General features: G+C 40.8%; 1 protein-coding gene across 1 annotated transcript in view; it reads right to left on the bottom strand.

Moving 5' to 3' along the window:
• The window catches only part of OSTF1 (osteoclast stimulating factor 1), a 54,243-nt gene that overhangs the window by 4,894 nt on the left and 24,422 nt on the right, over nt 1-24,927 (bottom strand). Inside the window, exons 2-9 of the mRNA XM_041745385.1 lie at nt 24,180-24,226; nt 15,878-15,928; nt 13,471-13,534; nt 11,719-11,772; nt 8,770-8,877; nt 7,750-7,799; nt 4,604-4,682; nt 1,664-1,762 (exon numbers count right to left, since the gene is read on the bottom strand). Coding sequence (XP_041601319.1) covers nt 1,664-1,762; nt 4,604-4,682; nt 7,750-7,799; nt 8,770-8,877; nt 11,719-11,772; nt 13,471-13,534; nt 15,878-15,928; nt 24,180-24,226 — 552 coding nt within the window. The remainder of the gene's footprint in view (nt 1-1,663; nt 1,763-4,603; nt 4,683-7,749; nt 7,800-8,769; nt 8,878-11,718; nt 11,773-13,470; nt 13,535-15,877; nt 15,929-24,179; nt 24,227-24,927) is intronic.

Raw genomic sequence — 24,927 nt, forward strand, 5'->3', positions numbered from 1 at the left:
GGAAGCTCCCTTGGTGAGTCATGAAGAGAGGGGGACTGTTTGCTATTTTTGATTGACTAAAGCAGGAAACAGAAGACTGACTTTATTTTGTTGCCTCTGCTGGAATTGGGCTATGGGACAAGATAACATTGCCTCTTTTCATAAAACAAAGGGTACTCAGTTAAGGAAGAGAAAAGCTTTCCAAGGGTTCAAAAATTAATGGGAGCATGATTCAAATGATGAAAACAAAAATCAGTATCTCATTACACAAGTTCAGAACTCTGAGAGTGATATTAATAAAGAAACAAATGCACTTAGCCTCTCTATACTGGAAATGTCTCAAAAGTTGTTTTGGTGATTCTCCACCAACACGGATTGGTCTAAACTTTAGATTCTAACGCAATACTAAAAAGGGTTGGAATGATGAGTAGCAATGCTAAATAAAGATTTGTGAAAATTGAGTTCTCCATTATAGTGGTTCCAGTCTAGAAAATGGTGGAAAAGATGTATCAATCATTGGCTTATTCTTCAAAGTGAGATTAGAGTGCCAAACATAAGATAAAAGTAGAATAAGGCTTGAGAAGTGAGGGGTGGGGTGGGGGGGGATTGAATGTGCCTTCCAACCAAATCATCTTTTACTTTTCTTTTTTCTACCTCTGGGTTCCTATGGGCCAGGAGGCTGATGGTGGAAGAAAGGGAGAGACCAGGGACACCTCGGTGGCTCAGCGGTTGAGCGTCTGCCTCCGGCTCAGGTCATGATCCCGGGGTCCTGGGATGAGTCACACATTGGGTTCCCTGGAGGGAGCCTGCTTCTCCCTCCGCCTGTGTCTCTGCCTCTCCTTGTGTGTCTCTCATGAATAAATAAAATCTTTTAAAAAAGAAAGAAATAGAAATAGAAATAGAAATAGAAAAAGAAAAGAAAAGAAAAGAAAAGAAAAGAAAAGAAAAGAAAAGAAAAGAAAAGAAAAGAAAAGAAACCAGAGAGAGGAATGAGAAGAAAGCTTAAAGGGGGTTAAGTACTGAGTTATGTACTGAGAGGTCCAATAAATGGCCAATCTCTGAATAGTAACCACAAAGGATGCAAATGCGTTTTACACCTTTTCTTTAACACCTTTTCAAAAACAACCACACAAACCTTTAATTTTTTTCTTTCAGACCTATTCTCCCACACCAACAGATATTTTTGTCTCTAAGAATGTAGACCTAAACTTTAACTTTAAAAACCACCCCAGCCTATAAATAATCATCAAACTGTTTACCAAGTCTAGAATAATTCTGATTACAGTTTACTGATATTCTCAATTAAAATAGAAACCAAATATAATCATGGAGCCCTTCAGTGCTTAATTGAAAAAATATTTAGAGGTAACCACTCATAAGAACCTAGGAAATGAGGATATGGAGACCATGGCTCTCTGATGAGAACTCTAATGGAAACCAAGGTGATTACAATTTGATTGTAAGGTACAAAGGAAACATACATAAAATACTAAAATGTTGATGTCTCTTCAACTTGTGTGCATGAAAGTTACTTCTATGGTGAACGTTCCAAATTAGACCAAGGAGATAAAACCTAACTTTAGAACCACACAAAGAGTTTACCAAGAAGCATCTGTGTCCAGTTCTAAGATGATAATCCTTGGTCATGATGGCACCCAGAGGAAAAAGGATTGAAACCAAATACCTGTCCCCTGTTTCTTTTTCAGGAGAGATGCACAGGCGGCATTCGTAGCCATGTCCAGGGCCAGCTTCTTCTCGTTGTTTCTTAAGTCTGTTCTTGCACCTTACCCCCAAAACAAGAAAACCACATCAGGTGTTTGTAAAGAACCTCTAGTAGCAATCTTCTTTCCACCAAAACTAATAACTTTTGGCCAAACTTACTAGAGAACCATTCTGGCCCCAAAGTAAGCTTTTTCAGAACAGTAAAAGCACATTTGGCATCTTGAATCAGGGAGTTGCAGCAGCACTCCTGATAATTAATTGGGCACAATTAAAATATAGCCTCTCCTTTCAAGTCCTCAGAATACTGCATGTGACTTTTCAGCAGGGAGCTTACTATCCCCAAGGTGAATCTTAAGTCAGTTAGACTCCAATGTGTCTTGGCACCAATTTTTGGAGATTAAATTTACTACAACCTTTGCTTCTTGAGAAAAGACCACGTGGGTTATGCCTGAGGGGATTAATATTTTATATCTGTAAGTATACTCCTGTACAAATTAGCAGAAGAGTAACACAATAAAACCTAGAGGCAATCCATGGTTCCTGCAGCCCCATCTTCTACTTGCTTTTTTTCCCCCTTGTCTTCACTGTGGTAAAAATTACATCAGAATTCATGAGTGCATTTTCACTGATAAAGATTCAAAAATATAGAAGTATGCTGAACAGAAGCATATGTCCCATTTCATCCCCTAACTCACCCTTCCTTCCCTTCTTCCCGCTTGTCCACAAGAAGCCATTCCCAGCAAATGGGCATCAATCCTATCTCCTTAGGTGCATGAATGCATTCACAGATGCATGTATGTATGCATATACATACATAGTCGTATCACATACATTGGTCTGTAAATTGATTTTTTTTAACCCAACAAATCCATACTGGTACTCATTCCCTCATGGTACATATCCTTATAATTCCATCTATTTAAATATCTGTAAGTATTCAACGTTGTGGACAATGCAAAATTTACTTAACCACCCCCCTACTGAGGGGCACTGAGGCTGTTCCTTTATCACAAACCATATTGTAAACCTCCTTGAACAGCATCTTTCTGAAGTTTTCTAGAAGTGATGCTGGAATGAAAGGATATGCACATTTTTAATTCTCCTAACTATTGTCAGATTGCTTTTCAAGAAGGCTTTACCAATTTACACCCCCTGCCACAATATATGAGAGTGCCATTTTCTTTGTAACCACATCCTCTTCCATAAACAAAAAATAAATGCAATGAAATTCACAGGCACAAAAATACTGAGTTAAGAAAGTATGGCATCTTTAATTAGGAATATGGCGATTGTGTATAAAAATCTCCCTCCTGAGCAGATTTAGATCTACTCGTAGCTAAGGGTCTATAGAAACTTCATTCTTCGGGCGCCAGAGTGGGTTAAAGTCTGCCTTCAGCTCAGGTCATGATCCCAAGGTCCTGGGATTGAGTCGTGTGTCGTGTTGGGTTCCCTGCTCAGTGGAGAGCCTGCTTCTCCCTCTCCTTCCCATTCATTCTCTCTGCTTTCTCTCTCTCTAATAAATAAATAAAATATTAAAAAAAAAAAAACAATCAAACCTCATTCTCTCACTGTGCTCCAGGTAAAAAAAGATCCCTGAGGGTTAAAAGTTTTGTGACTAATCATATCTTACATTAAATTACACTTTAGAACTCATATATGTGATTTCTGCCAGGACAGGAAATGTTCAGAGCCAGCAATGCAAGAGAAGAAACAATCATTTCCTGTGTCCCTCTCAACTCGTGCTACCCAAGAGAAATACAATGTGAGCTATATATGTCATTTTAAACTTTCTAGGGGCCACATTTTCAAAAACTGGAATTCATTTTAATAATATATTTTCTTTAATCCAGCGTATCCACAGTGGTACCGCTCTGTCATACAACCAACATAAACTGTGATGCTTTACATCTTTTTTTCACTAAGTCTTTTACATCTGATGTACATTTTACACTTATAGCACATCTCAGGTTAGACTAGGCTCATTTCAAGGTCTCAGCAGCAGGAGCGGTTTAGTGGCTGCCCGCACAGATGACGCAGTTCTCAGCATAACCTTGAGGGGGCACTAGAGTGGTCCCCATGCTGTGTCTTCTTTTATACTTGAGGTTTACATCATCCACATACTTTAAATCAATAACACTTCCTCTCATGTATCTCATAACACTGCTCAAAGATCCCTAATGACAGTGCACCCTTATGACACCTCAGGAATCAAGCAACTTATGTTATAGCCTTCTAGACCAGGGTACGGTATGGGGGATATGCCTGGCCCTCCATAAGTGTTCATTAATATTTGCAGGACAAATGGATGGATGGATGGATGGTCGGTCCATAATTTCAGTCCCCTCTGACTTGTATAAAAATAGAGAATCAAGGTATCTTCTCATTCTTCCTATATCTAGTACCTGCTCGGCTCAAAGGAGGACATTATAATCACAGCTTTCTTTCTTCTCTATTGAAACTTTTCTGTGTGAATAGCGACCTCAGCAACTTCTACCCATACAGCTTTCTGAGATAGGATCTTCTCTGCATGCATGCGCACACACTTGCACATATACACGCGTGCCTTTCTTCTAAGGCCCTTTAATCTTGCAGAAATATACAATAAACTCATACTGAAAGTAACATATGTAATCTTAAAGCTTACCAAACTTTTAATTTAAAACTAAGAACTTAAAAATAAATAAAAATTAAAAAATAAAACTAAAAACTTAACACAAATCACCTCAAATACCGTAATTTCCTCTTATTGTAACAACTCTATGATACAAACACAGTGGACATTAAAATCTCATTTTCAAAATACAAAGACTGCTATTCTTCCTACTATTTCAAATAATATAAATGAATGTAGCCTGTTTATCTAGGGTAAGTAAAGGCCAGATAAACTGGGCACATGCTTTACCTTTCTCTAGAAGCAACTGGACAATATCTGCATAACCCTTCCAGGCAGCAGCATGCAAAGCTGTGTCTCCCAACTTGTTCTATGGTGATTTAAAAAGAGAAAGAAGCATTTTTAAAAATAAGACTGGATTGATAATATGCATGAATTTAGGTTTACTCTAAGTAAACCTACAATGAGAACAACTTAAGAAATCATGTAAAATCCCAAAAAGCAAGAAAAGAGACGAAAGAAGAGTCATTTGGGGTGAGGGAATAGGAAAATCTCTGAGGATTAGAAACCAACTTGGCAGAGAACCAGTGGAAATGCAGATGCCTGCACAGGGAGACAACAGGAGGAAGCAAGCAGATCTATCCCTGCAGAAAGCTAGCATGAATTAGGAATTAGAGATGCCTGGAGACGCCGGAGCAGGCATGAGGTGTGGGAGTGAAAACAAGAGTACTAGGTGAAAGTGTTTATGGAAGTAATTAGATCACCTTCCTCTCTCCTTGCTGCCAGGTGACCCAGTGCAGATGGCAGCATTATCCTGAGAAAAATGAACTGGCTTGTCTTCAAGCTCATGAACTCAGAGGTATAAGGGAAGGTGGCAGCAAGGCCAGGAGCTAAAAGTAGTGGGTGAGCCTGGAAACTTACAAACTGAGCAGCAAGCAGCCTTTACCTGCCCCACTGCCCCAGTGTGTGCAGTCTAGCATCTATGCCCAGGCAGGAGGCTCAAAAACAGTTCTCTGGTGCTGCCAAATAGCTCCCCATGTGGAGGAGGGAGAGAGTATTCATACTCATCTGGGTATCACCCAAACAGCCAGGACCTTACTTCACCCTATAGAAACCGCAACAGTCGGTAAGCCCCATAAGCATGCACAATTTCCACCATACTTCCATTGTGAATGGACAAAGATACTAGGTATTTGAGGAAAGCCTCCATTATTTGAGAAAAGATCAAGACAAAGTTAATGGATCTCTAAGGGAAAAAACACAGTACAGTGAATGGCAGAAAACATTTTAAAAAGCTGTAATTAATATATCTGAGATGTAACATGAAAGAGCACAATGGAACAAGAAAAGCTGCTACCTAAAAGTAATAATCAGAGTAAAAGAAAGAGCTTATAGCAGACAGAACTCTAAGATGGTGCCCGAGATCCCTGCCCCCTGGGATCCACCCCGTTGAATTTCTCCACCTTGAGTATGGGTGAGACTAATTAATATAATAGGATATCACTGGGGATCCCGGGGTGCCTCAGTGGTTTAGCGCCTGCCTTTGACCCAGGACACGATCCTGGAGTTCCAGGATCGAGTCCCAGGTTGGGCTCCCGGCATGGAGCCTGCTTCTCCCTCTGCCTGTGTCTCTGCCTCTCTCTCTCTCTCTCTCTCTCTCTCATGAATAAATAAAATCTTTAAAAAAAAATAGGATATCACTCCCATAATTAGGTTTCTAATCAGATGATATTGAGTTCATCAAAAGAGAGCTTATACCAGGTGGGCCTGACCTAAGCAGGTGGACCCTTTCCCAAAGGTACAGTATCAGAGACACAATCTCCTATGGGCCTTAAAGAAGAAAGCAAACAACCATGTTGTGAAATGTCTATGGAGAGGGGTGATCTCGGAAAGCTGAGGTCCACAGCACTACAGGAGAAAGAAACTCAATCCTTCCAACAACCTGAGTGAGCCTGGAATAGGATCTGAGCTCCAGATGAGAACCCAATCCAGCTAATCCCTTTATTCCAGCCTGGGAGACCCTGAGCAGAGAGCCCACCTGCTCGGCACCCAGAATTCTGGTCTACAGAAAATAGACAAATGGGTGTTGTTTTAAGCTGCTAGTTTTGTGGTTCTTCATTACATAGCAACAGAAACCTTACATGACACTGAGGACACTGAGGAATTAAAAAAAGTAACCAAGATAAAACATAAAGGTAAAAAAAAATCTCTGAGGAAAACTAAAATAACTGGAGGCTCAATGTAAGAGGTCCAACCTAACTACTAATGGGCATTCCAGAACCAAAGAACAAAGACAATGGGTAGTAAAAATTAGAAAAGAAACAAGAAACAATATTTTTCCAGCTTGAAAGAGTCCACCATCATTACCGGGAAGAGACCAACTCTAATGCACATTGTTGTGAAACACTAGAACACCATGGACAGAGTGACAAATTCTGAGCAAGAGAAAAAGCAGACCATACACAAAATAATGGGAATCAAAATGGCATCAAATCTCTCAAAAGCAATTCTAAATACTGAACATCCTAGAGCCCTACCTGCAAAATTCTAAGGGAAATCATTTTCAACCTCGAATTCTGTCAGCCAAATAATCATCCCCTAGGTCCCCTTTCTTAGCAATCTACTTGGAGATGTTCTACAACAAAAGGAAGGCAATGTACAGGATCCAGAAAAGTGGAGACACACCACAGGAAGGAGATGAAAGTAAGGCTTCCCACAGGAAGGAAGCAAAGGCAGCAGAAACCAAGCCACTCAGATCAGAGAATGAGAATGAGGGCTTTGGAAGTACCAGTACCATTCGGGGGGGCTGGGGGGGGGGAGGAAGAAAGCAGTTATCTTATACATTTTGGAAAAAGTATGTCAAGAGAACGGCAAACAGTGTGGAAGTGTCTAGTGAGACACAAAACTCAAAACCAGCTAAATAAAAGCCACTAAGTACAGAAACAAAAGTGACACAAGCAGTGAGCAATATTTAAATAGCCCTAATATTTGTAAGCCATTGTAGAGTAAGATAACCAGCAACTATGATATGATACGTGGGGGACAATCAGAGGAACAAAGGCTTGGGTGCTGGGATATCACAGTAGGGGCAATCAATAAGCTTACGCCTTCAGACAGGACACTAAAACATTTATGAAGAAGATGACCTAGGGAAAAGCTCCATAAACATCTTCCTTAGTAACATGAAGGCAAGACGAGAGAGCCAATAACCCAAAGTGGTAAGTGAGAAAGAAGTATGGTAGGCATTTGGGGCTTTATACAATTTGGATTTTGGTACAACAGTAATTTTTTAACTGTGTGTTTGTAGTGTTTTGGTTAAAAATTGTATGAAAGATACTGAATGACACAGAGACAGGACTTTGCATGCCCATACGCTGCTCCCTGAGAATTAGGCAGGTATGTGATGTGACCACAGACTTCTGCCTAATTGATCTTACCTGTTGGTTCAGTTCAATGTTTGGTTGAGTAAACAGCATTTCCACTATGTCTGAAAATCAAACAGGAAAGATATTTTTTAAGAATGAAAAGGAAAAGGCTGACAAAATGAGGCACAACAGCTTCAAACAAGAGGATTCTTTAGAAGAATCAAGAAAATTCTAATAAAATTTTTTAAATATATGTAAATACAAGACTTAAGAATGTAAAAAGTAGAATTATGTAGGGAATAGTTGTTTTCAAATAATTTGGCTTTCACATTTTGACATGGCAACCATTGTAGAAATATTTCTATGTTCACTGTTCATGATGATACTGTATATTCATTTAACTAATGTGCGTTTATCAGCTAACATGAGATCGGCTTCTTTGGGAAACAGCCATCAACTTTCCGTTAGCTATGCTATTTAATCTGCTGGGTGCTCTGTTTCTGATCGTTTTGTTTATTTTGTGTATGTGTGTGTGTGTGTGTGTTGCTGTTGTTGTTGTTGTTGTTGTTGGGAGAGGGAGAAAGAGAGGTGTGGCAGATTTTTTTGGTCAGGCTGAAACAGACCCAGAAATTCCACTCTCATATTGATTATAACTGAGAAGGTCACCAACTCCATCACTAACTTAAGCAAATGCTGTCTTTCCCTGGAATCCACCAGCATGCATTCAACTTAGAATATAAATTGTGCAAGCGTATCTTGGGAAAAACTAAGTAGAAGGGTCACTTTTGCCCCTTTCTTTCTTTTTTGTAAGATTAGATTGTGGGATTTGTTTTTACATGACTATTGTTTTCCTCTAACCCTTCCAAGCCTGAGAGAGGAAGGGAAGTTTCCAGTCTTTCAAGTGAGAGAGGTCCAGGCAGTAAGCATTCTACCTACTGTTTTACAGACCTTCCAGGAACAAGGCTTTTGGCCAATGTTCTAAAGGATTTAAGCAGAATAATTTTTTTTTCATTTCCGTAACTCCAGCTCCTCTGCGTGAAGCACATTTTCAGTAGCGTGGACATTGATGAGATAGCAAACAGAAGGCAGTACCTTTATGCCCCCCATGGCAGGCCCAGTACAGGGCAGTACTTCCAGCTTTGTCTAAGCCATTAACGCCGACTCGGTTGTCCAGACATTCTCTCAACCAGCTCAGGTTGCCTGAAAACATCATGCATTTATAAGAACACAAGAAAAAGGGCTTGGGTTTTTTGTTTTTTGTTTTTTTTGGTTTTGCTTTTAAATCAATTTCACCCTCCATAAATTTCCATCTAGAATGGATTAGTCAGCAAGTCTGAAATTAAGACCTGCCCAGTAATGCATTCATTATGGTACATTTTCACTTTCAGTTTATTAATGAAAAGCATTAACAACAACTTGGAAGTGGGGATGGAGGGGGCCGGTGGAGGGGAAGAATTATTTGTCACAGTTCTGGCAAGTCCAGAATCAAGGCAACAGCAGATTCAATGCCTGGTAAGAGCCTGCTTCCCAGTTCATGGACACTGTTTCCACCCCCTGGACAGAAAGAGCAGGAGAGCCCTCCCGGGTCTCTACTGGTTCTATTCATGAGGGCAGAGCCCTCATAAGCTAATCACCTCCAAACACCATTGATCTGGGGTTAGCTTTCAACATCTGAACCTTGAGCAGACGGAAACATTCAGTCTATGGTATCCACGGCCTGGCCCACATACAGCTGATCACTGTGTATGTCACTGACGAGATACAAGTAAGCTCTGTGGCTTGTACAACATCAGTCTCTAACAGTCAGTTAAAGGGAAGAGTTGCCTAAATGAGCCTACTTATGGTTGTCTTACTCTGTAAAATGCATATACATGGAACTTTTTCCTTTGTGAAATCCTGGAAATTAGGGAAAAAAGAGTCAAACCTAAGAACAAGTAGATACTACTTATTTTCATATTAAAATGTATTTTCAGATCTTATAAGAAAATAAGGAAATAAACACTAAATAACCTCCTATGTTAAAATATAACTACCAATTTAAAACCCTCTGGCTAATGTCTAAATATCTAGTTCATAAATCACTTTGTTTTTTAGTTTCAAGTCTTTATTTAAATTCCAGTTATCTAACATACAGAAAAATATTAGTTTTTAAAATGTCAGCTTAGTAGTTCTACTTATACACAATTCTCAACCAGTAGTTTCCTTTTGCACATTCATGTTTCAAAAAGATCTGGAATAGAATGAAAGAAGCCTCCTTGAGGCCTTATAAAAACTCCCTGTGTCCATAGTAGGGTTTCTCAACAGCAGCCCTACTGGCAGCAGCAGGGTTGGAGAATTCTTTGTTGTGGGCAGACCTGGGTACCATTGTATGTCCCCAGCATTTACAACCCAAAAGGTGCCAGTAGCATCCCCAAGTCATGACAGTCAAAGTGTCTCCAGGCATTGCCAAATATCCCAGGGTTTGAAGGAGGAATTACCCCCAGTGGAAAACCACTAATGTACAGGATAAAGTCCCATGTACAAGGCCGGTCCCTGTTGCTCTCTCCCTCCGCAGTTTCACCCGCACCCCACTCACTTGCATTACTACAACACTCTCCTAAATGCTACACCCACAAGAAGCCTCCACCCTCCTGCCTTCCAGTTCCTCATTGCGGCCTCTACAGCCTGCTTAACTTAAACATACTTCAGTTGCTGTTCTTCTGACACCATCCTGTAATGATCTGTTACACACATCTCTCCCCCACCAGACTTGGAGCTCGGGGAGTCACAGACAACACATTTCCACCTGCCACTGAGCATGGGCTAAGTAAAGAACTCAAAAGTGTTGGTGGCTGACATTTCAAAAATGAAAATCAGGGCAGCCCGGGTGGCTCAGCAGTTTAGTGCCGCCTTCAATCCAGGGTGTGATCCTGGAGACCATGGGTGAGTCCCACGTCGGGCTCCCTGCATGAAGCCTGTTTCTCACTTTGCCTGTATCTCTGCCTCTTTCTCTCTCTCTCTCTCTCTCTCTATTTCTCATGAATAAATAAAATCTTTAGGGATCCCTGGGTGGCGCAGCAGTTTGGCGCCTGCCTTCGGCCCAGGGCGCGATCCTGGAGACCTGGGATCGAATCCCACGTTGGGCGCCCAGTGCATGGAGCCTGCTTCTCCCTCTTCCTATGTCTCTGCCTCTCTCTCTCTCTCTCTCTCTCTCTGTGTGTGTGTGTGTGTGTGACTATCATAAATTAAAATAAATAAATAAATAAATAAATAAATAAATAAATAAATAAATAAATAAATAAATAAAAATAAAATCTTTAAAAAAAAAATGAAAATCATGGGGGTACGGCCTGGCTGGCTCATTGGACTGACTCTTGATCTCAGGGTTATGGTTTCAAGACCCACACTGTGTTGAGATTACTGAAGGAAATTTTTTTAAATTTTATTTTTATTTTTTAAAAATATTTTATTTATTCATTCATGAGACACACACAGAGAGAGGCAGAGACACAGGCAGAGGGGGAGACAGGCTCCGTGCAGGGAGCTTGATGCAGGACTCAATCCCAGAACCCCGGATCACAACCCTGAGCCCAAGCAGATGCTCAACCACTGAGCCACCTGGGTGCTCCCCCCACCCCCAATTTTTTAAATAACATTTTATCTCTCTAGGGTGATAGAAGGCAGAACAGAGATTGCCTCTCAGACTCCTAACTCTGGGAAACGAACAAGGGGTGGTAGAAGGGGAGGTGGGTGGGGGTTTGGGGTGACTGGGTGACGGGCACTGAAGGGGGCACTTGACAGGATGAGCACTGGGTATTATGCTGTATGTTGGCAAATCAAACTCCAATAAAAAAAAAAAGAGAGAGAGAGAGAGAGACTGCCTCTCAGGCAGGGGTGTTTACCAGGAAATGGGAACTTCCTGGGACAACAGAAATGTGCTAGATCTTGATTTCAGTGTCCGTTACGTGGGTATATACATGGATCAAAAGTCATCAAACTGTGTAATCAGAATCTGTGTGCTCGACTCCACTGTGTCCCTCAATGAAACACAACCACACCCACCTCTTTTTGCAGCTTCATGCAATGGATTGTCGATGGATTCCGCCTGCTCGGCCACTAGATTGAAAACAAAAAGAGCGAACCCGATGTTGAGAAGGACCCGAAGGACCCGCTGCAGCCACTCCACGGTCCCCGGCTCCCAGGGTGCCAGGGCCTCCCGTCATAGAGCATCCCTCTTAAGTGGATCCGAGAAAATAGCAGAAAATCAAACTAATGTTTCCTGCTTTAAAAGGAGCTGAATTATTTGCAAAATAAAACCAAGCTAAGCAATAAGGCAACACCACAGCAATTAACTGGAAGTATAAACAAAACCCAAACGTGGTAATTAACTGGAAGTATAAGCAAAAACAAACATCCATGGCCTACATACCGGTACAGCCAAGTGTGTCATAAACTTAGTCACAAAAATGCAAAAGAAAACATTTGATGCTCATTTTTACATTCTGTAAAAACACCCTAGTTGGAAGATGGCTGAAAAGAATTCTGTTTCCCTCGTGTGTGTGCATGTGGGGGGCACGCAGGAGGGGGAGACAGTTTGCTTCCTGTGTTTACGAAGAGTAATCAGCAAACCTACCTGACCCTAAGGAAGGAGTGTTCTTTGCTGTCCCAGAATCGACAGGAATGATCACATGAAGACCGTGGTTCAAAACAGACTTCAGCCCTACCCCCTCCCACTTTCATAAAGAGCTGGAACTGGACACTCTCTTGGCTGCGGGAGACCCAAAGCAACAGAGGAATATTTTACATGGTCAGTGTCTATGACTGGCTGGAAAGGCACTGCATGGTAGAGGTATGCTGCGGATTTCAAAGGTTAGAGGAATGTAGAAATGTTTCAGGCCTTCTTTAACCCAGAATGGTATCACTTTTAGACCAGGGCAAGTGGGGCCCCTGTGTTGGGTCCCAGACCTCGGCTTTCACTTCTCTCCCTTCCCCTCCCCCTCACTGCTCCACTAGGAACTTTGCAGTACCTTCCTGGAAATGTTCTAAGTTCTGTGCCAGGGTGTGGAACTGGCAGCCCAATGCCAGCCCTCTTGGTCTAGGGATTCATCTAATGCTGAAGTCAAAACGGATCTTGGAAATGACTGAAAGCAAACCTCTCATTACACAGATGGGGAAACAGTCCCAGGGACAGTGGTTAAGTGCCTTCACTAAAGTCCCTTGTTATTAAGAAGTGGAAGAGAAAGGATTAAAACCCTGTTTACCAGTTCTGTGCTCTTTGGACTTTCCTATTTTTTTTCCTCTTTTCTACAGAAGTAATCAGTCTGTTTCTCCCTCTTGCAACTAGAAGTGGCTCATGTCAGGGGCTGTATCTCACTACTCACGCTCCTCAAACTGCCCTGATACTCATTTAATGAACATAACTGCTCCAGACATAAATTAACAAGGCAAGGTCACTTCATCACAAAAGAAAGAACTAGGCTAAGAAACAATCTGAGATTTGGTTTAACAGCAAAAGAAAAGGGAAAAAAAAAATTCTAAGAGTTGGATAGAGTAAAGCCATAAGCATTTCCCTGGAAACCTTGGGTTCTATCAAGAGTGCTACAATGCATTTTCTTAAGCCGAAGAATCAAGTTCAAGTGCCTCCAGTGTCCATTCCTGTTTTATTAACGAGAGATTCAGAGTACAAAATGTCCTACACTGGCAATGACTTCATTGATTTCTCAGCCACAGCAGCAAGCAGAAAGACTTCAGGAACCAGATAATTGAAAGTACACAGAGGAGAGGCGAAGTAAAAGCCACCACAGCCATGCTTACCATAGTTGCTTGGGATTAGTCCAGTCCTGCCTTTGGAGGTGCCTTTCCACCAATTGGTATCACTCTAGTGAAAAAAGAGTTAAATTAAGTGGCACCATATCCAGTTTACATTCAATCACTTTTAAAACCATCTGGCTCATAGAATACACCTGTTCTATGGAATGTCCATCGGCCCTAGTCACAACCATCAAGCCTCTTCACCCCCTAGTTACAAATGTCCATTCCCCTTATCATTAAAGTACAAATATACACATATCGGCCTGCAACAAATACAATATACTTCATCACACAAATCAGAGAGACATACAAAATGGAAAAAAAACAATGACATTTAAGCGGTCTGTAGAATTTTTTGTTCAGTCTAATTTCTCTTAACTTCAAGATTTTTTTTTCTACAGATCTCTTTATTTTAGCTTCATTTTGGGGGAAACATTATGTTAGAAAAATTCAAACCTATAAAAAGAACAACAGTGTAATGAACATACATAAACTCATCTCCCACCTGCATAAATACCCATGGCCAATTGCTTTCATACATCTAACCTATGACTTGCCTCCTCTTCAGAGTATTTTGAAATAAACTGTAGATATTATATTACTTCACCTGTACATATCTCAGTATGTATTTCTGAAAGATAAGGATTTTTCCCAAAGACATAAAACCATTATCAGAGCTTAAAATTCATTTCATTAATTTCTTAATATCATCAAATATGTACATTAATATTCAAGTTTTCTAGTTGTCCTACAATCAGATTCAGTTTTTTGGACAAGACTATCTTATAGGTAGTATTGCTTTCTTCCATCAGGGAGACACATTAAAGTCTCACGGTCTCTCTTTTTGTAATGACAGCCACTGATGAGCATAAACTGGATCCATTGTTTCCTGACGGTTGTAAAATAATGACATTCTACCATTCCTTTATCATTTAATCAACTGGAATATCTCTTTAAAGAAAAAGTTTCCTTCATCAACTCTCAGGTTATTCAGAGATGAAGTTCATAGAGAAATGGGAGAATCAACACTAATCATTTTCCTCAACTGAAGTTGTCAGAATAAAAAGTTGGTTCCGTAACATCCTCTCAGGGTGAAGAATGATGTTTGGGTTTTTGAAGTATCATTGGCAGCTCATGAATTTAAATATGGTAAATGTGTTTCAATCCTTGAGGACTGTTCTCCTACTTGTCTGCTCAAATTGTCCTATCTTTGACTAGTGGCAGCCTCATCAACTTCCTTCCGTCCTTCTACTGTGATCCTTGTCTTTGGAGGCTTCCTTGCTTCTAACAACAATAACACAGTGTTCTGGATTATCTTGCACCTCTGCTGCCCCCAAACTGGTAACAGGTATTTCTCAAAAGAGCCTTGTTCCTTTCAATGCAAAATAACATATTCTTACTGGGTTGGTCATTTTTTTCCTAGGCCCTTTCAAAGGACAGAGCAGGATGTGTTTTTATTTGATTTTAGATAAAATACAACACGCTAGCAATACAAATGCAGCGCTGCAGGGTTTTTACTTAACTGCACTGATCTTACATCTGTGTAAGATCTTATATTTTTTCTTGCAGGCTGAAAATCCCAATTTTCAGTATCACTGACCGAATGACTCATTTGCTCTAGACCACAATACACATGTAACAATCTCAGAACAGCAATGCCAATGCTTCTACTATAAGATCATGATTAAAAACAGTTATTTTGTTGCCAGTCCTTTTTATCCTTCCTGTATGTTCTACTGGAGATGTTCAGGCGAACTGCTGAGTTTTAAGGTCACTTGGAATGGTTCCTTTCTGTGCGGTTATGCCAATTACCTGAGGTATAATTAACTTCATTTGATTCATTCTGCTTTTAAATTTCAGGGATTGTTTTTTGCCATTTAATTTAATTTTAGAGCTATGCAAAAGTTTACATGACTCCAAAGTCAAGCTCCAAAGCAATGGGTAATTTTTAAAAACTCTATATTCCATGTTCCCTCTACCCTATGTCCCTTCCCTCATATACAAGAAACTATTTTTTAAGTGTGATTTTATGATTCCTCCTTTGACTTTTTTGTTTTAGACTAAAGAAAACAGTTATACATATCACCTCTCTTAAGTAAGGCATACTGTCCACATTTTTTTCACCTCACCTTTTTTCACTTAAATTACTTCATAATAGCCTTTAGAGATATTCCTCATTCCTTTTTAGATAGCTGTATCATACTCTACTTGTGAATATACTGAAGTTTATTCAACTATTTTCCTATAGGTAAACATAAGGGCTACGTCAAATTCTATTACAAATTGTGCTAAGATGAACAAACCTGGGCATATGTATTTCTATACAGATAAACATTTAAATAGTGTATAATATTGCAGCTACACCAGTCTTATGCACCATTAGGTCATATGTAGTATTTGCTGGGCTTACCATGTCAGTAATGTAGATGATATCACCTTCCTCAAAGTACAATTCATCTGGCTAAAAGAAAAAAATATATACAGTTTGACTTCATGTGATTTTTTCATGAATTAGAATATTAGGATTATGCTAATCATTATATGAGTTTCAAATCCTAAAGTATTTTATAGACAATGTGGTTTTTAGATACTTAAATCTATACACGGAGCCCATAATGAAACATTACTGACAAACTAATGTTTCAAAGCTGATCTTTATTATAACTATTTCCTCCTGAATATAAATGAAGAAATATATATACCATGCTTTAGGCAACCACATACATAAATACTTAGGTATATTATGCATTCAAACATAAAAATTACCAAATGATAGTTAATGACAGAAAAAAATGGCTGAGTTCTTTTAAAAGGTACTTTCTGAAGCATTTGTTGCATTTATGATTGATTGATTGAGTCTAGACTTAGTACACACAGCACAAGCTATGCAAAATTAGTTAAACCTATGTAGACTCAATGACATAGGTTTTAATATTATTTGAAATAGGCATTTAGGGCAAAAAAAGTCCTCTATGATCTTCTCTAATCTTTCTCTATCATATTTTTTTTTAAAGATTTTATTTATTGGAGAAAGAGATAGCATGAGTAGGGGAAAGGGGCAGAGGAAGAGGGAGAAGCAGACTCTTCATTGAGCAGGGAGCCCTGGGATCATGACCTGAGCCAAAGGCAACCACTTAACTGACTGAGCCACTCAGGAAGCCCTCTCTATCCCTATCATATTTTGCTGATCTGTGATCAATATGCTACCAAAATATGATGAGTACAGAAAGTGATTGTGGATACAAACTATTTCCGTTAGTGATCCTGTTGCAAACTGGATCTCTCCCAGAGAGGCCAGAAAGGAGACACAAGGTCCACCAAGCACCCCAGCTATCTTAAATACAGTGGTCATTACTGTAACAGGAAGGTTGGCCATTGCTGGCAATTTTAACACCATTTGAGATGGTAATAAGGGTTAGGAGGAGAGAATGAAGTAGAATGTAAGGAAGTAAGGAAAACAGAACATATGTGAAAGCTTGGCATTTTTCTGGAGGGACTCTGAGTTTCTTAGAGTTTGAAAGAGTACAATACCTTGATGAGATCTCTCTAGTCTCAGAGCCATCCAAAGCCCATTCTTACCTATACCTTCCCAAGAACTATCCTTGCCCACTAATGTCTAACAAGGGCACTTTCATGAAAGTTAAGGATCATCTCTACCTATGGTGTTGACCTCCTTCTAAAATCACAAGTCAAGTTTGCCTAAATTTCTACATGTATTAAGTTCATTCACCCTTGAACCAAAAAGGCATGTTTGGGGAAAAAAAACAAAAAAGTACTGAACAAACAGCTTCAAAAAAGCACAAACACAAAAATCCCTGTGATGAGACCTTCTCATTAGAAAAAAAAAAAAAAAAAAGGTATAAACCCCCAATAATGGAAAGTAAGTACCTAATGAGTATAGGATTTCTTTTTAGGAAGACGAAAACGTTTTGGAACCGGAAAGTGGGGGTTGTCACATTTCACAATTCACAACATTGTGAATATACTAAGTGTCACTGAACTGTTCCCTTTAAAATGGTTAATTTTATGTTATGTGACCTTTTACCTCAATTATTTAAAAGGCAACAAAAATTAAATAAAAATAAAATCAATTTAAAGGCAATAAAAAGCCAAGAACAGTTAAGACTCTTAATTTTCTTTTAAGTGATTCTCGTGCTTTGCGGTTTGGTAAAACGCATCATTTGGAACATGTTACTAAATACAGTCATTTCAACACTTCTCAGTGCTGTTTTGGTTTTTAAAATAATGGCTGCCGTTCAAACACTGGTGTCTGCCACAAGCCACCTATTAGGTGAGACTTGTTTTCAGCTGAGAGAAGAACTAGAGGCAGTCGATTTCAGTCAGGAAAAAGAAAGACCTCACTATTTTTTCCCCTGAGAAAGGAAAGTGGACAGTTTTTTCTCTTTTTAATCAATAACTCCCAGACAGACAAGGCAATTCCCCATAAAATATCTTCTTCCAAAGGAACTAGGGGCAGTTTTTCCTAACCTAGCCCAGGAGGTGGTCTACCAAATTCCTCACACTGTTGGTGGCAGTATAGACAAGGTCATTTTCATGATTTTAAAACTTAAATAGATTTTACCCACAATATTCACACTTTCCATTAAGAAACCATGTGCAGGGCACTTAATGTAAATGATTTGATGAGGGTCTACTTTTACATTCCTGGCATCGCATTCATGGAACAGAAGTGGGAAAACAGTGACACAATCAAGGAAGCACTCTATTTCTCATTTGTTCTTTGGTTTTCAACTGCATTCCTCTTTTCCTCTCTCCTTGAAGAACCACAAGGTATCAGCACAAGCAAATTGTTAGCCACTGGAATGCTGGAGTGATGAGTACAAACTTGGTAATATATATTCTCATTCCTGTTTCATATATTTTTGGTAACACAATTCCCAAGGCATTCTCGTTTTGTTGGTTTATGAAGATAAATATTTTACAAAAAAACTTCTGAGAAACTACAACATACTGGTGAAACTTTACAGATTTATCAACCTGGAAACCGAAGAATTAATAAAAAGATTTTTAAAAATCAAATTTTCCAGGGATGTTTTTATTTACCACTTTACAGTACTATTTAGTGCCAGGCACTAGGTTATGAACACTCACAAATATTAACAAATTTAATTCTCACCCGCAACACCATGAAGTGGGTGGTACTCTTTTCATCACATTGGAGGCAAGAAGCTTGTACAAGGCCACAGAACAGGTATGTGGTCGACACCGGACTTGAACCACGACAATTAAGACTCTGGAATCTTTCTTTTCTTTTCTTTCTTTCTTTTTTTTTTTTTTTTTTTTTTAAGACTCTGGAGTCTTTACCAGCACCTATACTTTCTCCCTTATAAAGGGTCATGCATAGCCAGTACTAGTCATCATGGTTAAAAGATGGTGGCTATGGAAAGTATCTGTGGTTCACCCTTACTCCCATTCCCACTTGACGCAATATGACAAAACCAAGAAGCACCTTATTCTTTCAAAGCATGCTTCACCTCATTCAATCCTTAAAACAACCCATTATGGCAGGGCTGAAACATGGGTTTCATCTCCATTTCATAACTAGCCTTAGAGTGATTTGAAGAACGTGCCACAAATCACAGTTAGTGAGTGGCAGAGTTGGGCTCTCACTTCAGCTTTTGGAATCTGATTCTAGGGTTCCTGCCTGTATACACAGAGTGCTACAAACCTAGTGAAGCATGGAAACATGACACAACAGAGCAGGGTCCTGCTGCTGTTCCAACAGAAACCAATACACCGCCAGCATACAGAAAATGCTGTTCCCTTTTTATCAGGGCATCTTGACACTGGTCTATCCAGTCCAGCCAGATCTCTGTGGGAGGCTTTATTAGACCAGGGGTTGGGCAAGAATTAAGAACCAAACAGGCACAGATGGTGCCAGGACTATCCTGTCTTCAAGCAAGACAGAAGAAAAATGGGATGGCAGGAAGAACCCGGAGTGAGAAACTGCTCATTCCGTGGATCACTGAGATTGATGTTGGGCATTGCTGTGCCTACTGCCGGAGGACAGAAGAGTAGAAGCTGGACCCAGCTCAGCCCTTCCATCTTGTCTGGCCCCAATCATCTTGAGGAGGCCAGGTCAGTTTAGGATGTACCAGGGTACATCCATCCCTCCAGGCATGGCTACTGGAAGAGATGGAGGAGAGAGACAAACTAAGCTTCCTGCATCCTCCAACAGAAATTCTTATTCAGAAAAAGAATGTAAAACTAAACTAGCTCTGGGATGAGATTCAAAATATTGAATAACTGGTCCAGCAGAGGCACTAAAGCAGTCAGAAAGGCCCATGGGAGCCAGAGGCTACTTGCCCAGCCAGCCACCTCTCCTTTAATATCTGGATTGAGGGGAGGTGGGCAGGTGCAGAGTGTGGGGGCAGTGGGTGTGGGGGTACTCATTACTAACCACCATACATCCTGGATGAATTAGCAGCATTGCTCCCACAGCCAAGGATCCTTGGGAGCAGGGATATTAAAACAGCATTTTAAATACAGACTCTTCAAAAAACCTAATGAACTAGATATCTGTTTTCTTCTGTGCATTCAATTACAATGAAGATTTTTAAAAAGTAGTAGAGAGAGTCCATCCTAGGGCAGAACTGAAGGTAAATTAAAATAATCAGTATGTCAACCCTTCAAAACTATTTGTTAAATGTCTCTGAATACAGCAACCAGTAGCCCTCCTAATAGTAACAGCAGCTTCACACAATCTCACCTAATTTGCACTAAAACCCTATGAGATTATTATTCTTACTTTTACAAAGGAACATGCTGAGGCAAAGAGGTTAGGGCATTCCCAAATTTCCCAAGTCACATAGATGCCATAGAGGCAGAGTGGGTCCTAAAACCATGGCCAGCTCCGAAGAGCCCTGTGTTTCTGCTGGCCTCCTAAGTATTGATACAGGGAGCAGGACTGAAATGCCAAATGTGGATGTTTAGAGGAGGAAACTTAGCTCTTTGCTGGGTTAATCAGAGAGTCTCTATGGAAAAGGAAGTATTTTTTTATTTTAAAGATTTTATTTGTTTTTTTTTTTTTTTTTTTTTTTAGAGAGAGAGAGAGAGCACGAGAAGGCACGAGCAGCCGGATGGGGAAAAGCAGACTCCTCACTGACCAAGGAGCCCAATGTGGGGCTCCATCCCAAGACCCAGGATCATGACGTGAGCCGAAGGCAGACGCTTAACCAACTGAGCCACCCAGGTGCCCCAGGAAAAGGAAGTATGTTATTAGAGCTCAGAGAGGATTTAGAGACAGGTCCTACTGTGTATCAGATCCAGGTTGGAATGGTTTTAAGAAGGGGAAGGAGCAGAGGACAGCGAGCTAGGAACGGGCTGCACCATAGGGGCCTCTATCTTAAGTCAAAGAATTGAAACAGATGATGGGATCAAAGCTACATCTCAGGAAAATTAATCAGACAGAGGAATGCAGGTGGAATGGGCAACCTGGAGTCCCTGTGCTAGAAGCAAGAAAACGCACAAGAGAACTAGAGGAGGAGGAGGTTAGTGAGAAAGGACAAAGGTGAAGATGACCAACAGGATACGGGGTGGGGGGGTGGGGGGGGGGAGTCAGGAGTCATGTCTGGTCTCAAACTGAGTACATGCAGGTCCCTTCCTAGAGTGCCGGAGGCCGCAGAGAATGGTCCATTACTCACTGAGCAGCCCAGGAGGGCAGCTGATGAGCAACCCCCAACCCTCACTTCTATCAACCTCAGGCATCTTGCAACCTAGGAAACCATTGATTAGGATAATCAGACACAGGAAATGACAGCCTTCCTGTGAGCAGAGGACGAACACAAAGACAGCAACACGTACTTTTTTGTGTGTCCCACCCCCCAATTCATATGCTGAAGTCCTAACCCTCAGGACTTCAGAATGTGAGTTTATTTGGAGACAGATTCTTTAAAGAAGTAATAAAATTAAAATCATTTGAGTGAGCCCTAATCCATAAATGACTGGTATCCGTTTAAGAAGAGCAGACTGGGAAACTGACAGGACAGGGCATTAAGTGTCTGCCTTCAGCTCAAGTCATGATCCCAGGGTCCTGGGATGGAATCCCACATTGGACTCCCCACTCAGTGGAAGTCTGCTGCTCCCTCTGTCCCTCCCCCATTTGTGATCTCTCTGTCTCTCATGCTCTCTCTCTCTCAAAAGAAAGAAAGAAAGAAAGAAAGAAAGAAAGAAAGAAAGAAAGAAAGAAAGAAAGAAAGAAAGAAAGAAAGAAAGAAAGAAAGAAAGACAAAAGAGAAAAGAAAAAAAGAAAAGAAAAGAAAGAAAAGAAAAGAAAAGAAAAAAGAAACGAAACCAAGCACAGAGGAGAGACTGTGGGGACACAAGGATACACAATCACGTACAAGTTGAGGAGAGGCTTCAGAAGAAACCAACCCTGTCTACACTTCACATGATGCCTTGCCTCCAAAATTCTAAGAAAAATTTTTGTCAGTTAAGCTACATAGTCTGCAGTACTTTGTTAGGCAGCCCTAGCAAGCTAACACGCTGCCCGTTCATTCCCTGCTCTACTAATACAGCAGAGATAGCATGGAATGTCCTAGTAAGAATAAAAACCTGGGGCACCTGGGTGGCTCAGCTGGTTAGGTGTCTGCCTTCAGCTCAGGTCATGATCCTGGAGTTCTGGGTTCGAGCCCCATTTCAGGCTCCCTGCTCTGTGGGGAGTCTGTTTCTCCGTCTCCTCCCTAGTTCGTGCTCTCCCTCTCAAATAAATGAAAGCTTTTAAAAAAAAGAAGAAAAAACTGAGATTTACATCTACCCACTCAACCCCTTTCTTATCCCAGGAACACTTTGTTGATAAAGTCCTGTCTACACTTCAGAACATGCGCACACCCCAAACCAGCTGTACTCCCTGCTGCGGTTTCCTGGCACTCACTGCATGCAAGGCTTAGATTATCAGTCTCATTCCCTGCTCAGAGCAAAATTCTGTAGGATGGCTAATGTCATTCCCATTTTCAAAATGAGGACACAGAGGGCCACAGGGGAAGTAAATTCACGGAGAGTGTATGACAGATTTGGAATCTGAGGGCCCACCTCAGCCTGATGGGAGTGAGTCAAAGCTCAGTGTCACTCGTTCTGTGCTACCACTCATTCTGTGCTACCTTCTGAGGTGCTCGGCTCTGGGGACAACAGGGTCCAGGGCAAACCTAGGCAAACCCAGCAGCAAGCTGGCTTCCCCCCAAGCACGAAGGCTCCCATCTCCAGGGAGGAAGACGGGAAAGTCAAGGGAGCCCGTTTCCTTGCTGGGTCTCTCTCCTCTGCCTCCTAACTGGATGGTCTGCTCCCACGCTCACTCTGCTGGATAGTTTCCCACACCTTCTAAAACTTGTCTGATCAACCCTAGACTCAAAACCTTCCATCTTACCCCAGGAGGCCCAACATGATCTGCTCTCTCTCTCTCTGCCCAGGCTCCCTGAACCCATCTCCTACCTCCCCATTTCCTTTGTTCTAGTTGCATCTCCCTGCTGTTTCTAGAACACACCAAAGACTCTCCTTGCTGTTCCCTTGTTCTCTTACTTCCCTCAGGTTTCTACTGGAACGTCACCTTTATAGAAAGGCCATCCTCAAACACTCTGCTGAAAATAACTCTTTTCTCCATTAACCTTTTAGCCCCATCCCCTCCTTATTTTTCTTCATAGCACTGATCAGGCCCTTATAGTCATGTTCATTTGTCTGCTTACTGTCTGTCTCCCTTCAGTGGGATGGGAGCTCCAGAGGGCCACCCTTTCTGTTGATGTAGCACGGTCCCTAAGGCCTGGGCCAGGGTCTGGCACATGGTAAGTGCTCACTAAACCAAGGATGGATGGACCCCAGAAACTATAATAATGGAAAGCATACACAGCAGACACATAAAAAATGGCTCTATATAGTTGGTAAAAGGTGCTGTTAAGAGGCAGCCTGAGGTAGAGGGTCAACAGGAAGAACCAGGAAGGTCAGCGTGAGATTTACAGGAAGTATGACTAAGATCAGGTCATGGGCTTTATATGGGGGTTACGTGGTAATTTTTAAAGTGGGGGGTGTGATGAAAGGTGGGGAAGCGGAACAGAGTGGATGACATGACCCCAAGGTGGAGACACATTCAGATCAATGAGGGACTAAGCTTTCATACCTCTGGACTGCACAGAAGTGACTGATCATCCATTCTCATGAATCATGTACAACTATCAAAGACAAGACAGGTCATTTAGGCCTGAGGAAGTATCTAAATGAAATCACCTTAGGTTTTTATGTCAATTTTAAAGTTAAAAAGGGAATACGGGGGCAGCCCGGGTGGCTCCGTGGTTTAGCGCCACCTTCAGCCCAGGGTATGGTCCTGGAGACCCAGGATCGAGTCCCATGTCAGGCTCCCTGCATGGAATGGAGCCTGCTTCTCCCTCTGCCTGTGTCTGTGCTTCTCTTTCTCTGTGTGTCTCTCATGAATAAATAAATAAATAAAATCTTAAAAACAAAACAAAACAAACAAAAAAACTGAATACTGAGACACCTGGGTGGCTCAGAGGTTGAGCACCTGCCTTCAGCCCAGGGCATGATCCTGGAGTCCTGGGATCAAGTCCCACGCAATGGGCTCCCTGCATGGAGCCTGCTACTCTCTCTGCCTATTTCTCTGTTTCTCTCTCTCTCTCTCTCTCTGTCTTCCATTAATAAATAAATAAATAATTTTAAAAATTAAAAAAAAGAAAACACTGAATACTTACAGTTCTGGGTTCAAACGTATAAAGAGCTCTGAATACTTTAACTTGCCCTAAAAGAGAGGGAATAAACAACATAGGATCAATTCTTTCATTTCAAGCTTACTCTGAATCATATTGTCCATTATATTCCTCAGAATTCCCTAAGTAAAAACCCATATAAGAAATATATTTTGGAATTAAGTGGAATTAACCTAAGGTGATTTCTTCCTGCAGAGAAAGTATTTTGTTAATATTTATTAAATTAAGGCATGAATCAACACATATCCCTGGGGATGATTTTTGCTTCCCCTTCTCAAACAAAAGGAGCTACATAATTATTTGGACTTCATTTCTATCCTATACAGAGCCCTTCCGACCCTAATATCTAAGTTTAAAAATTGAAAGATAAGCATTTTACATAAAGAGATATTTAATGTGACAATCACTGTGGTTTAATATCCTTAAGTTAATAATTTAGAGTTTTATATTTTTCAAAAGAAAATACCATGGGGAAAAAAAAAACAAGAAATATGTGATTCCATGAAGTCCCAAAACAGAGTGTAATAACTCAGCAAAGAGGAGATCATAAAAGCTGCCCTCAGTTTTCCCAAACAATCTTTTATTTGCCCCTTTCTTGCATTCCCATAACACCTTGTATCAGAATAAGTGATTTGCTGGCTTGTCTCATTTGATAGCAGGAATTCTGACATGTTTAATTTCCCAGCATCTACCAGGCATACAATAAGAACTTCATAAATGCTTACTAAATGAA

Source organism: Vulpes lagopus, chromosome 2 (genome assembly GCF_018345385.1).
Source record: "Vulpes lagopus strain Blue_001 chromosome 2, ASM1834538v1, whole genome shotgun sequence".
In the NCBI taxonomy this organism is placed as follows: Eukaryota; Metazoa; Chordata; class Mammalia; order Carnivora; family Canidae; genus Vulpes; species Vulpes lagopus.